This window comes from Rattus norvegicus, chromosome 4 (genome assembly GCF_021556685.1).
Source record: "Rattus norvegicus strain SHRSP/BbbUtx chromosome 4, alternate assembly SHRSP_T2T, whole genome shotgun sequence".
Classification (NCBI taxonomy): Eukaryota; Metazoa; Chordata; class Mammalia; order Rodentia; family Muridae; genus Rattus; species Rattus norvegicus.
Genome location: NC_141537.1, coordinates 124,716,808 through 124,733,439, shown reverse-complemented (window position 1 = coordinate 124,733,439; position 16,632 = coordinate 124,716,808). Strand labels below are relative to the sequence as shown.

General features: G+C 47.7%; 1 protein-coding gene across 5 annotated transcripts in view; it reads left to right on the top strand.

Moving 5' to 3' along the window:
- The first annotated feature begins 575 nt into the window (after positions 1-575).
- Positions 576-16,632, top strand: part of Iqsec1 (IQ motif and Sec7 domain ArfGEF 1) — a 319,742-nt gene continuing 303,685 nt past the window's right edge. For all 5 annotated transcript variants that reach the window (XR_015685818.1, XM_087659257.1, XM_087659259.1 and 2 more), the window contains exon 1: positions 576-1,215. Coding sequence is in view for 4 of the 5 variants with exons in the window: in XM_087659257.1 (XP_087515383.1) it covers positions 956-1,215 (260 nt within the window). In the remaining variant the exon portion in view is untranslated. The remainder of the gene's footprint in view (positions 1,216-16,632) is intronic.

Genomic DNA, 16,632 nt, shown 5'->3' with positions numbered 1-16,632 from the left:
GGGTGGGGCTTGGAGGGTTAGATGGCGGGACTGAGGTGAAGGAGCCGGGCAGAAGAGGGGAGGTACCCAGAGTTGAGGGGGCGGGGCTGAGATATGTAGGGAGGAGGAGCTAAAGGGTAAAGTGCCAAAAGAGTGTAGACTTGAGAATGGTTGAGGCGCCGAGCGGGCGGGGCTGAGAGGAAAGGAGGAGGGGCTGAAGGGATGGTGGGGCAGGACTGAGAGACTTACTGGACAGAGCTGAGGCGCTGAGCGCACCGGGCTGGGCTAAAGAAGCAAGCTGAGGAGCTAAAGGAAGCCGGGCTGAGGGACTAGAGGGTGAGGGGGCGGGACTGAAGGATTTAGAGGATTGGTCTGAGGTGTCAAAGGGGCGGGGTTGAAGTTAAGCGCTGGGATAGGAGCAGAAGGACCTGAGACTGAGGGGGCGGGGCTCTGGGGCCAAGCGCTTAGGGGGCGGGGCTGAGTCAAGGCTGAGTCGAGGCTGAGGGGCTCAGCCTTGGTAGCTCTGAGTTGCTGAGGCTCTGAGGAGCAGGGCGCGCCGGGTGGAGAGGCGGGCCCAGCAGGCGGCGCCCTCCCTCACAGGCACCTCCTCCCTCTACAATCGCTGGGCTCCCGCTCCCTCTCGCGTCGCAGCGGGCACTTTGCAAACTCCTCGTCTGCCCGCGGCGGCCGCAGCTCGGTGCCCTGCCGGCCCCTGCGCGTCGGTGGGGCAGCGGGCAGCGGGCAGCGGGGTGGCGGCGGCGCGGGGGAGCGGGAGGCGCCGAGGCACTGGGCGTCCGCCGGCGGAGGCGGGAGCCGAGGCGGAGCCGCGCCAGCCCCGCGCCGCCGCGCCCCCCGGGCCGAGCCCGGTTGCCGCGCCGCGCCGTGCCGCGCCTCGGTCTCCGCCGCGCAGCCATGGCTGCGCCGCCGCTGCCCCGCTGTCCGCTCGCCTGAGGCGCGGCCATCCGCCGTGGAGACCATGGCGAGCGCCGCCGAGCCCCCCGGCACGGCGGCCGAGTACCTGCAAGAGCTGACCCGGATCGTCGCGGCGCAGCAGGAGCTGCTGGCGCAACGGCGGCGGCGCATCGAGGAGCTGGAGCGCCAAGTGGCGCGGCTAAGCCGTGAGAACGCCGGCCTGCTGGAGCGGCACCGGCGACACCTGGCCGCGTGCGCTCGGCGCCCGGACCCCGGCCCTTCGCCACTGGGCGCCATCCCGGAGCTCAGCAGCCGCCGCGACAAGTAAGTGCAGAGCGGCGGAGCGGGCGTGCCGGGGGCGCGCGAACTTCTCAGGGGGCTGTGGAGTGAGTCCCTCGGCCGGACCTTGCCGCACCCGGGACCTCCCGGAACTGCCATCCGGCCTGACCTCGCCGCGCGGCTGTCGCGTGCAGCGCCCGCCCGCCCGGGGCCGCCTGGGCCACTCTTGCTTAGTGCTCTCCACCCCGACCCTGCGCCGTCCAACCCCGGGCTTCGTCCTCCTCCCCCAAGACACTAATTCCCCTGCCTCGACCCGAGATTACCCCAGCTATTTCGGACGGAGGATTAAGGAGACGCTGGGGAGGCACAGCCCCACCGCCTTGGCCCCTGGCGTCCCGGGAGCTCCAGCCTGCAGCAGCTTCGCCTCTTCTGGGTGCTGGTGCCGAAACCCTGCTGGCAGTCTTCAGTGCTCATCTGGGCGGGGCTCGGTCTCTAGGTTGGGGGCTTAGGTGATGCTGGAATAGAGTTGCGGGGTTTGCGGCGAGCTTTCCGCCTACTCCTTCTGTGGTTGCCTTTGGGACTGTCAGGGGTCAACTAGAAAAAAAGTGTTCGATGTGGTCAGTAGCTCTAGAATAAGCGACCTGCGAGCCTTTGGGCATGTAATTCTCGAGGAGGGAGTTACACTGACTCCACATAGGGAATCTGATTTCTGGGAGTGGGAATCCAGGCGCTGGTGACAGCGTTTCTCCTGTCTTTCGTCGGTTGCATCCTGCTATGGCCATGGGACAGAAGGCCTGCTACAGCCTGCTTGGAAAATTTATGCTAGGGCTGGTCCACTCTTTGGAAGAGAACAATTTTGTGTGCGGATGGAGGGTCTGAAACGCCAGAATGTGGCTGAGTTCTGTGACTCTACAGAGGGCAGATTGAGGTGCTATAATGCACCCCTACTTTCTGTTCATTTGGGAGGTAGGGGATTTGTGGCTAGCTCCTAACTGGGCTCACTGATTCAGAGCATCTCCTTCCACTTGAGAGAACAGAGAGGGAGCTCTTAGTTCTGAGGCTCTTCATTAGACCCCTTCACAGAAGCTGTGGGTCAGCCCATGCTAGATGCAAGAATGGAGAGGAAAGTCTGGGCTGCTGAAATGAAGTCTCTCGAAGCTTAGGGGAGGGGGCACCAGGGCAGGGACACACATTCCTGTTTTGATAGGGAACAGTGACACACGTTGGTCGACTGATGCCTCACAACACTATCCCAGAATATATATATATGTATATATATGTATATATATGTATATATATATATTTTTTTTCTTTCAAAGTCACCCCTACTGACCAACCGAGGTATGTGGACAGGAGAACTTTGAGGAGCTGAGGTTTCTTTCTCTGCCTGGGGGAGCCTCCATTGTCCATCCAGACAGTGGTCTTGGCTGAGGTCAGGGGGTACAAATGCTGAAATTTTATTTCATAAGATTCCTGCTTTGAAACCATCTGGTTTTGCTCCCCCCAACCCCCACTAGAGCTAAAGCCTGTGTCACCTTAAAAAAGTATAGTGTCATCTTTAAGGAAAGCAAGAGGCTGCACAGTTTTTGCCCTTCAGTCTAGATCTAAGGCAGTTTGTAAACTTGAATATGCACACTAGGAGCCTGTGCTTCTTTGCTTATTGGATTCTGACCTAGCAGATTTGGAGCAGGCTGGAGAATCTACTGTTCTCACAGGCTGGGGCATTCTATGTTGTTGGAATGTAGACTCCATGATAAGGAGCTGTGAGGAATGGGGGGTAGGACAAGGAACAGGAGGGTCCCTTCAAGAGATAGTGTACCAGCCCTGTTTCCCTGACTGCAACTAATTTCCTAGCCCTTTAGGAAAAGGAGTACCAATTCCTTCCTTTCCTGGCAGGAGATACCCCATATCCTTCCTCTAGTTCTGCGAGATGAGATAGTATTTAACTGTTGCGTGCTTAGGGCCCTGAGGCACTAGGGGCTGCTTTTCCAAACATAGATTGGTTGTGTCAGGGGGTTATGTAAATAAATTGACTGATGTGAAAGATGTGAAAGAGTGTGTGGTGACTAATGCCCCTTGAGAGCTTTTATTAAGTGCCTGTTGTATGCAGAACCATCAGAGATAATACTTGGTGATACAGAAAGATTCACAGAACAGAAGAGATAAATAATACCACATAAAGAAAAGAATGTGGGTAGATGAACTTGAGACTAAGGCCCAGCTCTACACATCCCAGCTGGTGACTGTGGGACAGGTCACAGCACCTTTCCTCATTCCAGCTTTCCTTAAATGCACATGAATCAGGAATCAGCCTAGCTGCCTCCCATTTTTTCCCCCTAAGGTAACACACACACACACACACACACACACACACACACACACACACACACACGCGGGGATGGGGGGATGGGCACTGGTAGGTAATTCATGCAGGCTAGATTCTTCCCATGTCTGTCAGTTTCTCAATTCTTTGGATCAGCTGAGCCCAAGCAGGAGGTGGAAACTTAAAGGCTGGGTGCAAGAGATGTGCAATGGGGGATATGGAGCTGTGGTGAAGGGTTGCTGGAGCTGACAGCTGTTATTAAGCTGAGTTTCCAGAGGTGATAGAGCAGTACAGGGCCACAGTTTGAGGGAAATGGAGCTGGGGGACTGGGCTCTACTTCTCCCTACCTTTGACATGGATGACACCATTCCCAGGTCTCCCTCTTTACATATAGTGGCCCTTATAAGAGATGGTCTGACAAGCATGCTGGCTGAGCAAGATCTGACTGACCTTTTTCTAAGTAGCTGGTAGCCACTGCAGCCTGAGTTAGGAGCTCCCTGCTCACTCACTATATAGATGAGCTTCAGGGGTCCATTGCTTTCCCCGAGACAAGAGTGAGCTTGATAATTACCTCACTAGGCACAGATCCTTAGGCATGCTAGAAGCTTTCAATCCCAGGAACCTTTAAGCTCTTCCTCAGAGGGCTTTCTTACATGTCTTGACCTCTAGTACCAAGAGTCATCATTTATTCCCAGCACTGGGGGAGAAGATTAAAACAGGGAAGAAATCTGTTCATTCATGGTGCTTTTGCTATCTGGGAGTTATTTGCTTCTGTTGTTATTGATGTTGGTTTTCCCCTGACATCAGCACTCATATGCAGTGTGCAGTCAGCTACATTCTAATGATCCATTTCTAGAACCACATTCCCCTCAATAGAGCTTGGGTACCTTGTAAATGCTCAGAGTACATTGCCTCAATGGGTAAAGCCTGGGAAGAGAAGGATTATTGGAATCATCATGTAGCAGGTATGGGTGAATATATTGAACCAAAGTTAGGAGAGCATGACAATATCCCCTAAAAGTTTGCTGTGTGCTCATACCTTATGTGTCATCACTCCTATCAGGAAAGACAGTTGCTGCTCCCATTGTACAGATGAGAAACCTAGGCTCAGAGTGATCACATGCCTTGTTTAAACTCTGCCATCTGGTCTTAAGCCAGTGTTGGCTCTCACACTGTTTGGCTCCTGATCTTGTTCACCTCCTGCCTGCCTTTCACACTGTGGAATGATCAGACCACTTCTCAGGATTCTTTTTGGCTCCAGGCCAGTGCTTGAGGGTACGCAGCATGTGTGGATCCCTTTTGCCCTTTTGAATCCTGTCACCAATGTAGTGCTTTTGGCGGTGATTGTGTAAAGGGGAAAAGGTGGAAAAAGGTGACCCCCTTTTAGCCTTTGATCTCCTGAAGTTTCTCAGCACAAGTAAACACCAGCCTCAAGTGGCTGGGGAGAGGCCCAGTGGAACAGCCTCTTCCGCCTTCTCATCTGCTCCAGCCCTCAAGGGCTGTCACATCACACATCACTCTGAGAGGACGTTTCTTTCTGAGGCTCTGAGTTGGTGACTCACTCTGGGGGAGGTTTTCAGTGGCATTCAGTGTCTGTTGACTTACCAAACAAAGTGCTTTTCCTGGGTTTGTGGTGACATTAACTATGATGGTGGTGCTTCATTTCAGGGGCATGCTCAAGGGAGGCTGGAGAAGAGGGGGAGGCAGGACAAAACTGGACTGTCCTAATTAGCAGCAGGCAGATAACACAGAAAACACTATGATGGTCTTGGCAAGGAGCCTTTGAATTGTGTTCCTCAAAGTGGTTAGGAAGTACCAAAACTGGGGTGTAGTGGTCAGAAAGCAGAGTGCTCTATGTGCATATTCCTTTCTCCTTAGGAGCAAAGACTAGGGACATTGGAGATTCTAGGAGGGCCATTTTTCTCCTCATCTGTGACTGAGAAACTGGTGGCAGGAGACCCTGTGTTTATGTTTCCACTAAATAATATTCTTGTTCTCCCAGCTGAGATAAAGCCTGTATCCAGTGTTGGGAAGATGTCCCTCTGTCAGGGAACAAGCTGCACCTCACTTTGGGATACTTGTCCTAGTTGGACAAAATGTATTAAACTGTAAGGGATCAGGGTGAGCCATTCTTATTTTTCCAGCAGATGGTAGAGTCCACAGAAAGATGAGGGAGTGTTTTTCTGAAGCTCTCTCCCAGTCGTCTGACAAGCTAAGCAAATTATTATTTTACAACCCAGAAAATAAATCAGGGAATGCTTCTTTATCTAGCTGGTGCTGAGAGAAACAGTGAGTGGTGCAGTGTGTGAATTGCAGTTGAGAGCTGCTGGTGCTTCCAACGGGAGTGTTCACACCAGACACGGGTCACACCGTGCCTGCAGAAACCTCAGACCTCAGGGCTTCGCCATGGGAGGGAGGTGTCATGCTTGGCCACAGGAGGCAGGCATTTGGGGACATCCATATGTTCTGTCATTAGGATGGATATTTGTCAGTTATTTTGTCTATGATATTGCTTTGACAGCTGATTAGATTGTTTGTGATACTTTATTTTTTCATAGAAGAGCAACACTTGGCTTAACTTGGGAATAATACTATTCTGTGCTTGTCTGGGTGTCAATAGGAATAATTACCACTGAGCCAGCAGAGAAACAAACATAGACAAACTGGGAGTTTGTCAAATACTGGAATCTAAGAAGGTGAAACTGACCTATCCGAAAGGGAATAAGAGCTACTGATGCAGTCATGAGACCATCTGAGTTCAGTGGATTTCCTGCTTGCTGACACTGACCCAAGGTAGACACAGGTCAGGCTGCAGACCAGATCTCCCCAACTGTAAGCTAAATGTGACTGAACAACATGTTTGGAATTCCTGTGTAACCGGTCTTTTCTGTGGAGCTGATAACTCAGAGTTATGCAGAATGTACTGGTCAGTAAGTATTGCATATGGAAAGGGCTCTGTTTCCATCAATAAAGCATGGCAGCTTTGATGTTGCAATGCCCCTGTTACCCTAACTGCCCTAGGCTTCCTCTGGAGGACATTTAAGGCTTTCTCTTGACTAGTCCCTGGGCACTTAGCCCTCATCTAGCAGGGGGTTGGGAGATCTAGCCCCTGCTGTAGCTGTTTTCCAGTGGCTCAAAGTTTGTAAGTCCCATGACAAATGAGAGTAACTTCTACTTTAGGGGATCAGACATAGGTACTGCCTGTGGTATCTGCCACCAAGGACTCAATAGACGGTAGCTTTGGAACAGGGTTAGCCAGGACATTGAAATTGCTTTGGAGGATTGTTTAAGTCTAGAATTTTCAAGCATGGAAAAGTAGAAAGAATCATGCAGAGCTGAACACCACTTCCCCTTCTTTCCCTCCAGGTTCTGCAATTAAAGTTTTTCAATATTTGCTTTATTGCATACCTCTGTACCCTTGAGAGTGCTTAGAAGAATATGAATGGAAGTGAACATTTATGGAGTGCCTACTGTGTCCCAGGGATGAACTCAGTGAAACAGACATGTGATTGCTTTGGCCTCTCTTCACCCTGTTCCTGAGTCACACAATAGGACTAAGTAGTGTGCAGGCCCAGAGCATCTGAAGTAACTGGTCACCTGTGGACATCAACGCAGGCTTCCTGCAGGAGGTGTCATTTGAGCTAGGGCTTGAGGAGCAAGAAGGGAGTAAGAGAAGCGCTGAGTAGCTATGATAAGTCTGTGAATGGGGACAGCTGGGCAGAAGAAGCCAGACAGGCACAGATGACTCTTGACACTTACCTTGCTCAGGACTCATATGTCAGATGGGCAGGGGCTAGGGAACAAAACTAGATTAAACCATTCCAAGTTGTGCCTTGTCTAAGTCCTGATTTAGAAATGTATGTCTTTCCTTCCAGGAGGAGGCCAGAGCTACAGAGAAATAGGAGAGAGGGGTTGTAGAGATGGCTCAGTAATTAAGAGCACTTGTTACTCTTGTAGAGAACCAGCACCTATATGGTGGTTCACTAATACATGTGACTTTGTTTGGAATCGGACAGCCTTTTTGCCCTCTGAGAGCATCAGGCATGTATGTATGCAGATACATACATACAGGCAACACACATATACACACAAAATAAACAAAACTTGAAAGGAAAAGAAAAGGAAAAAGAGAGAGAGAGAAAGTGAGAAAATCTTAGTTGGCTCCTGAACTTAGGATGTGGCAAATTACAACAAAACCATAACATTAACTAAGCCCTTTCATTTTCCTATTGGTTGATTGATTGATTGACTGATTGCAACAGGGTCTCATGAACTTGCTATGTAGTCAAGAATGACCCTGAACATCTGATTGTTTTACCTTCTTATCCTGAGTGCTAGGATTACAGATGTACAGTGTTGGGGGATAAGCTCATGGCTCTGCACAAGCTAGGCAAGCACTCTCCAAACTGAACTCTGTCCCTAGCCCCAGATCCTCTCTTATGTCTGCACTGACACTGGAATCTCTTGACAGCTATGGGCTTTATCATCCCATTTTGCAGATATGAAATCTCAAGATCTTTTTTTAGCAGTTTTCCCACCATCACCCAGTGGCAGAGGTAGGATCTGTGCCCAGGACTGTCTGCCTTTTATGGTCAGTATGCTTCACTCACTGTATTAGCTTTGGAGCTACTCATAAGTGCATTTATTCCTATGTGAAACATTTGAGGCCTTTCTAGGTGTGGTTCAGTTTCAATCACCCGGACCTTTGGCTAAGGAACTAGCATTAACTCCAGCTTTGTCATCCACACAGACATCAGCCATTTTAAACTTTGGGCATCAGGTTTGCATCTTAGTGATACTTGGGTTACCTTGCAGATGTCAGTTTGCTTCCAGGAGGCCCTGCCCCTTCATGGCGAAACAGCCTCAGTGGCAGTGCCCTGCTAGCAAGACCACTGTGGGCAGCATTGTGAATAGGCATGGGAAAGGCTCCCCAGTTGCTCGGCCAATACTGGACACTCCTCTTCAAGTCAGTTTGAATTATTTGTTGCACATATGTGCATTTGCTAACCTTCTGGAAAGCTTTTGGTGAAGCAGCCTGTGCATTTTCATTCCTCCACATTCGGTATGTGGGGACACATGGTTATCTGGGGGGCTGGAACCTATACTCTCTTTAGGCCTTGTTACTAAGCCTCTTTGTTAGAAGTACATTAGTGGACTGGATGGATGTCTTGACTGCTCTGTGTGTGCATTTTCACAGTGTATATTACACCTGCAGAGAATCCAAGGTGTTGACTCAGGATTGGGAAGTCCTCATCTTACTGCAGGAAGCATGGTTTGCAAAGGGCAGAAAATGGAACTTTCTTGAGGGTGTCCTGAAGCCAGCTGGGTCCTCTCAGTGTTGTGCAACCAGCTTATGGAGCACTCAGCAACATGACCAAGGTGCCATGTGAGATTCTGCTGTTCCTACCAGCTTCATTGCTCAAATGACAAGCCTGTATTGGTGGCACTGGGACCTGCAGGATCCACAAGGCAGCTGCAGGGGACCTTGATAGGGATAAGATTTATAGATGGTGTCATCTAGTTTCATTGCTGTGAAGAGACACGATGAATGTAGCATCTCTTATAAACGAAAACATTTAATTGAGTCTGGCTTACAGTTTCAGAGGTTCAGTCCATTATCATCATGGAGGGAAGCATGGCACTGTGTAGGCAGATGTGGTGCTGAAGGAGCCAGGAGTTCTACATCTTGATCTGCAGGCAGCAGAAGGGGACTGTCTTCTGCAGGCAGCCAGGAGGAGGCTCTGTCATACTGGACAGACTGGAATACACACACACACACACACACACACACACACACACACACACACACACACACGACCACAAAGCCCTGCCTTGATGGTGACATACTTCCTCTAACAAGGCCACACCTCCTAATAGTGTTACTGCCTATGGGCCAAGCATATTCAAACCACCACAGAAGGGCTGCAGAGTCCATGAAAAGCCCACAGATGAATGGGAACTAGTGTAATAGCAAGTGTAGAAAACCCAGGGACACATTCCAGCCTTGAGTTTTACTTCCATTTTCTACTCCTGAACATGAGAAATGAATTTCCCTGAGCCTCAGTTTCCACATCTCTATTCTGGTGTAGTGATAACTAGATTTCCCCTCTCTGGATTGCCTGATTTGGTTGAAGCACAGGGGAACCAGTGTGTGATGGGAATAGTGAGTGTTGACATTGTTTAATAGATCCAGCCAGGGTGTAGGGAGTACCAGCTTAAATAACAAAAGCAAAGGCATTCTTAGAGTCCGAACCACTGTATGGCTACATCTCCTTATTCAAAAATGGAATGAAAAGGGGTGGGGGAGATGGTTAGCTTCTAGCACATTTGTTGCTCTTGCAGAGGACTGGAGTTCAGTTCCCAACAGACACCTAGGGAGGGCCATAATTATATGTAACTTTGGCTCCGGGGCATTCGGTGATGGACACCTACATCCACATACATGCACACTTACAGATACACACATCTACTCATAAAATAAATAAGTATTTTTAAAGAATGAAATGTATTGTTCCCTCCCTTAGTCATAATGATTAATCGCTATTCAGTACTATGATTGGCTGTTTATGTTGTCAACGTTTGTTGCAACTCTGTGGAACAACTAAGGAAACTGCAAAGGTGGTAGCGGTGCTGGCTGGAGGGAGAATCAGCCAAGCACATCAGATGAGAGGTAGCTTTTAGGGACCTCTTTGAATGTTAGTCCATTATGTTTAATAGTAAATATAACCAGAGAGAGAGAGAGAGAGAGAGAGAGAGAGAGAGAGAGAGAGAGAGAGAGAGAGAGAGAGAGAGAGAGAGAATGAATATATGAGAATGGCTAGACCAGCCAGGCATGGTAGTGAACATCTGTAATACCAGTATTCAGGAGGCAGACAGTTTCTGTGAGTTTGAAGCTAGCCAAGAAAATGAGTGAGACCTTGTTAAAAAAAATGTACCAATAGCAAAAAATATTAAATTTTGAGAAAAAAATCGCTCCTGTGAATAAGGAAATTCCAAAGAGGGTCAGTGCCCCAGGAGGACATAACCATAGCAAACAAACACACTGAACCTCTAGATACATGAAGCAAAAACTGACAGAAATAAAGAAGAAACAAATGATTCAAGAATAACAGGTAAGAACATCAACACCAAAAAAATCAACACCCCACTTTCGGCAGGTTCAGAACATATATTTTATTCTTACCTGGAGAGAATGATGACAGAGGCAGGAACTGGTCAAGGATGTTGATAGTGAATCTCAGACCGTGGGGGAGAAGCTGACAAACATGGATGCAAACCTGCAACAAACTGTGCACACAAGGGAACCAGCCTGGAAACTCTGTGGGAACAAGTTGTCTCTGCTGTTCCTATAATGGGGCCCTGTTCCTAGCTACTAGTTTCAGTCTCTCTGTCTCTCTGTCTCTGTCTTTCTGTCTATCTGTCTCTGTCTCTCTGTCTCTGTCTTTGTCTCTGTCTTTCTGTCTCTCTGCATTGTATATAGGTGATGTGTTTGTGTGCATGCATGCATATATATGTGTGTGCAGGACAGAGGTCAGTGTTGTCTGTCTTTTCTAATCTCTTTTCCATCATATTTTAGGGAGCAGAATGAACCGAGTCTGTCACTGACTCTGGAGCTCACTTTTTCAGCTATGTTAGCCAACCAGTGAACGCCTGTGGTCTTCTTGTTACCCCCTTTCCCCAGTCTAATTTATGAGCACAGATACTGCTTCTGATTTTTTTTTTTAAATCTGGGTGCTATGAATCTGAACTCAGGTCCTCATGCTTACATGGCAGGCACTTTACTAACTGATGTACTTCTCTAGACCCTCCTTAGATTTAAGTGAACAATTAGCAAAGAAAGAGTCAATAACTCAGTGAGTCAACCAGGCAGCTAGCCGCTTACTTTACATGTTCCTTTGTTATGTTAACTAAATTAAAATTTAGTCTTAAACCCAAACACCATTTTATTTTATCTCAAGATTTTTAGTCCAGGTTTGAGCAAGGCCTGGGTAGGCTATTCTTTTCCTTGTACCATCAAGAGAAGTTGCTCTGTAGTATCTAGTTGGAGATAGGCTTGTCTGGAGAATAAATCAAATGCTTTCACTCATGTGCCTGATACCCGTGGAAGGGTCTGGAAAGCTGGGCTCAGCTGGAACCACTGAGGAGAGTCCATATGAGGCCTTTCCAGTATGGTAGGCTCTGGGGAGTCAGTCAGGCAAAGAATGTTCTAAAAGGCCTGGGAAGGAGATGTGAGACTTCTTTTGACATACTCTTGAAAGTCCCAGAAGGTCACCTCAGCTACTTCTGTCTGTCAACCAGGTGAGAAGACCAGCATAGATTCTCAGGAATGGGACTTAGGCCTGTCCTAGTTAGGGTCCCTATTGCTGTGATGAAATACCGTGGCCAAAAGCAACTTGGAGAGGAAAGGGTTTATTTGGCTTGTGCTTCCACATCACTGTTGATCACTGAAAGAAGTCAGGACAGGAACTCAAACAGGGCAGAAATCTAGAAGCAGAAACTGATGCAGAGGCTATGGAGGAATGCTGCTTACTGGCTGGCTCTTCATGTATTGCTCAGCCTGATTTCTTATAGAATCTCGGAACACCAGCCCAGGGTTGGTACCATGCACAATGAGCTGGGCCCTTCCACAACAATCACTAATTAAGAATGCCCTACAGGCTTGCCTACATCGCCTAATGGAGGCATTTTCTTCACTGAGGTTCCCTCTCTCAGATGACCATGCCTTGTGTCAAGTTGATATAAAACTAGCCAGCATAGTCTCTCTTTCATTGTGTCTTTAATTTCCCACATTAGGTTTGCTTGATCACATACTCTGTCACCACCTTTTCTTCAAGTTTAGTGATAGTTCCAATGGCTTACTCTCAGGTGGCACACAGATCTTGCCTCACTGTACATGTATTCCAATCATAGAGACTTTTCCATGTAGGACCATGTGTTAGTTACCTTTGTGTTAATCTAACAAAGTAGCTGATAAAGTCGGCTTAAGTAGAGAAAGGCTTCCTGTGGCTCACAATTTTTCTGAGGTTTCAGCCCATAGTTAATGAATGCATTGCTTTTGGGATAGCAGTGAGGTAGAACATGGAGGCTAGAGTAAATGTTAAAGGAAGCTGTGCCATGTGCCATGTGCCATGACAACTGACAAGCTAAGTAGAGAGGAAGAGACTAGAGTTTTACAGTGTCCTTCATGGACACTCCCATTAGGCCTCACCTCTGAAAACCTTCCTCATGGCTGGGAGCCAAGCTCTTAACACATGGCCTTTGTGGGGGATTCCAGATGTAGGATATGACAGTCAAGAGTTGGTGGTATGTCTGAAGAGGGCAGTGCCCACAGGGTTGAGGAAGCTTCCCATGCTTGGGATCTGACGTATGCTCTGGGTGAGGACTGCCTAGGGCAGGCAGGATCCCCTACCCAGTCACTCTGCCAGTGCTTACCCATCTCGTCTTCATTTCCCACGCTCAGAGCTGTATTTTTAACTCCTGCCATATGGTGAAGCAGCCAAAACACCCAGGAGGGAGTCTGGGGAAAAATCATATTCATGGATACAATGTTGATAACGTCAGCTGCGAGGGTCCCTGTTCTCATATCTGCTCTTCTCCTGTTAACTCATCATGAGCAGCATCATCCTGATGGGCTGTCATCCAGTTAGGGACACAGGGAACATCTTCAAGATCCCTGGCCAACCTGGTGGCCCTCGTGTTGGAGAGAGTGGCCACATGTGAGAGTGGGGTCTTGAGTTTTTAGGGACACGCTGTGATGTGTGCAGAATTGGGGCCTTCTGGGATGTAAACAGGCTGCAGGGTGTGTCCTCCTCCTAGTTATCTCCTTCCTGCTCCCTCCCCCTTTTATGTTTACCTTGGATATTGCTGTCCTTCTCCTGCATCTTTTGAAAGTTCTTGTGTTGCAAACCTAATCCCTAAGGTCATATATGATAATAGTGTTTGGAGTTGTAGCCTTTGGCAGGTAATTAGGATTAGATGAGGTCTTGAGGGTGAGGCCTCATGATAGCTTTAGAGGCTTTGTAAGAAGTGGAGGAGACCCAACTTAGAGTGCTGCTCTGTTTCACAAGTAGTATGCTTTGCCATGTCATAATACAGCTCTGGTCCTCATGAGCTTTGCACTATTAGTCTTAGAGACACCAGCTTCCAGAACATGATCCCAATGAATCTTTATTCTTTATAAAGCAATCTGCTTTTGGGCTTGCTGTTAGCAACTGAAGAGGGACCAAGTCAGCTACAGATACGTGTGTGTGTGTGTGTGTGTGTGTGTGTGTGTGTGTGTATACATACACACACAAATATATATATATATATATATATATATATATATATATATATATATATGCTGGCATGTTTTCTCTTGTTCACAAACATGCACAAGACAGAGTGGCCACATATCGGTTGATTGGTTTCATGCTTTTGTCACTTCTCTCAGACATGTGCCATTTTTGTGTTTCACACTATTCTCTTTGTCTAGAAAGCTCATCCTGCACTCCGTACCTGCCTTTTGAACCTTCTTGGAAGGATAGGTTTCCTGTTTAGCCTCTCTTCTGTTTGACCCATATTAGAGTAAGTCTCCTCTTTATATGTATCCAGTTTCTACTTGTATCCCTGGGTCCTTCTGACAGCTTTCCAACTGCTCTTGTTCCTATTTGCCTGCCTTTTCTCTTTCTTCGAGTAGGGGCCAGTCACACCCTATTCACCTTTGAGTGCCTACCCACACCTGCTTATGTTTAATGCAACATATTTCAAATATATTATGATTGTTTTGTGTGCAAGACCAGGGGTTTCCAAGTGGTTCATGCATGTCCCTGATGTGAATATGTCATTGAAGAACAGGATAAAACCAAACTGGAACTGTGTTTCATTTCTTAGTCTCTGCAGCTTGTTTTTGCTGGGCTTTTCAGTGATATGCATCTTCACTAATGTGATGTCATACTTTCATGTCATTTATAAACACATGAATTCATTTATAAGATTGTCTTCTAAAATTTCTTCTGTTTGGAGAATCACATAAGAAATTCTGTGGTTTGTATAAGGCATGGTGGTGCATGCCTTTAATCCTAGCACGCTGGAGGTAGAGCCGGCAGGTATTTGTGAATTCTAGGCTAGCCTGGTCTACCTACTAAGTTCCAGTTCAGTCAAGCCTGCAGAGTTAGATACTGTTTCTAAGACAAAATCAAAAAATAAAGAGAGAAAAGGAGAAAAGAAGAAAAAGATTACAACTGATTAGGTCTGACATTCTACCCTTGCACTACCAAATACTGTTGCTGCTAACAACAACAACAACAACAACAACAACAACAACAACAACAACAACAACATCATCTCTGACCCTGATCACAGCTAAGTTCTAACTGCTTCAGTCTTCTTCATGGCAGCTGCTTTCCTGGCTTGGGTGTTTCATTAGTAGATGGGCTCAAACACACAACTAATGAGTTTTATCCACACAATCCCATTTTTAGATAAGAAAATGGAGACCCAAAGAGGTGAAGCCTTTCTCCTGGCTGGGCTGTGTGACCCCCAACTCAGTGCTGTTTGCATTCTTGCCATAGCTGGGGTCCACTGTATACCTGTAGTCAAGCTCTTGGGCTCTACTTTGTAGCTGGGTGGGAGCTGGCTTATATTTCTGTGATTTCTTCAGAGGATAGTCTTTCTATCAATGGTCTAATGATCGTTCCCAGTAGACCCTTCAGTAACATGAACCCCTGGGCAGAAGAGGTCAGGATCATGTGTAGGAGAGTCCACTGAGTGGCTGACTCAAGGCACAGGGATGGGTTGTGGGGGCAGCTACTTCACCGTCTTCTTTCCAGAGTTTTACTTACCACATGCCAACAATTCCATCTTTTCCCACTGGAGACCTGGGGGATAGAGAGGCAGTTGTTCTTTTATCAAAATGACAACCTATCTTCCTCGCATAGAACTTTTTTTGTTGTAAAATGCAGTTTCTTTGATCCCTGTCCTAAGCTGGCCCTTCAGGTCAGCAATAGCCTTTTCCAGCTATTCTAACATCAAGACTGCGTGGCTTCTGAACTACAGTAGTTGGTTTCTTGCAGTCTAGAAACTAGATTAAGGCTTTGAAAGATTGGGTGTCTGTGGCCCTGTTCTCTGGTTCACAGACAGCAACTTCTCCCTGTCTTCACATGGCAGATGAGGGGCAAAGGAAAGCTCTGAGGCCTTTTGATAAGGCCACTAATTCTATTTTATGACCATCTGTCACTTAGCAAGTTATAATTTCAGCATATGAGTTTTGAGGTAGACAAATACTTAGACCATAGCAAGGCCCAACCTAATTGTTACTTATGAAGATGTGAGTGGAGAGGACTGGGATGCTGCCCATGGCTAGGACTTCCTGCCTCTTTGCCTTGCTACGTGGTAGGGAAGTGGGTGCTTCTCTGAGCCTGTCATCTGTGAGGACTGGGTAAGGAGCTTGCTAGAACAACCACTCTGGCTGTTATCATAAGGGGATGTGGACAGAGATATCCCCAGAGTCTCAGCTCTCATTTTTGTACTGTCCATTAAGGACTCAACTGCCTTGGACTGTGTGCTCTTGGTGTGCTCTTCTTGTAGGGATCAGGTTCACTTCTTTAGGTGTGACACTTTCTGCCTAAGTTCATAGCTTTTTTACCTGAACGATTCTGTGTTGGAACTTGACTGACATCCATCACTTCCTCTCCCACATGGAGGCTGGGGTTGTTGACTCTGCTGGCTTTGCACAGCCTGCTTCAGTTCTCAAAGTCTCCTGGTTTAAGGCGCACAGCTGTATCAGGTCTGGATCTTAGAAGCCTGCAAGCTCATCCCGCCTGGCCACTTAATAGGCTGAGTTCTGTTTTGTGTCTTTGAAAGGTCAGGGCTTGGCTAGTTACATGTGTGATTGGTCCTTGGAGATTTCCCACTATGAGGCCTCAGGGATGTCTCAGGCTTAGGTTCTGATTCCACTTTGAGGTGAAGGGCTGTGACATTGAGATTGAATACTGTCACTTCTTGGATACTAACGTGTGAAGTGCATTTTGGTTGAAACCAAATTGCTGAGGTGGTTGAGCTTTGGCCAGAGGCTGGGTCCATCCTGTAGAGTCGAAGAAATGCTTCTTCATTTGGAACATGGGTGCAAGAATATGGCGACTTCCTGCAAGCAGAGTCGG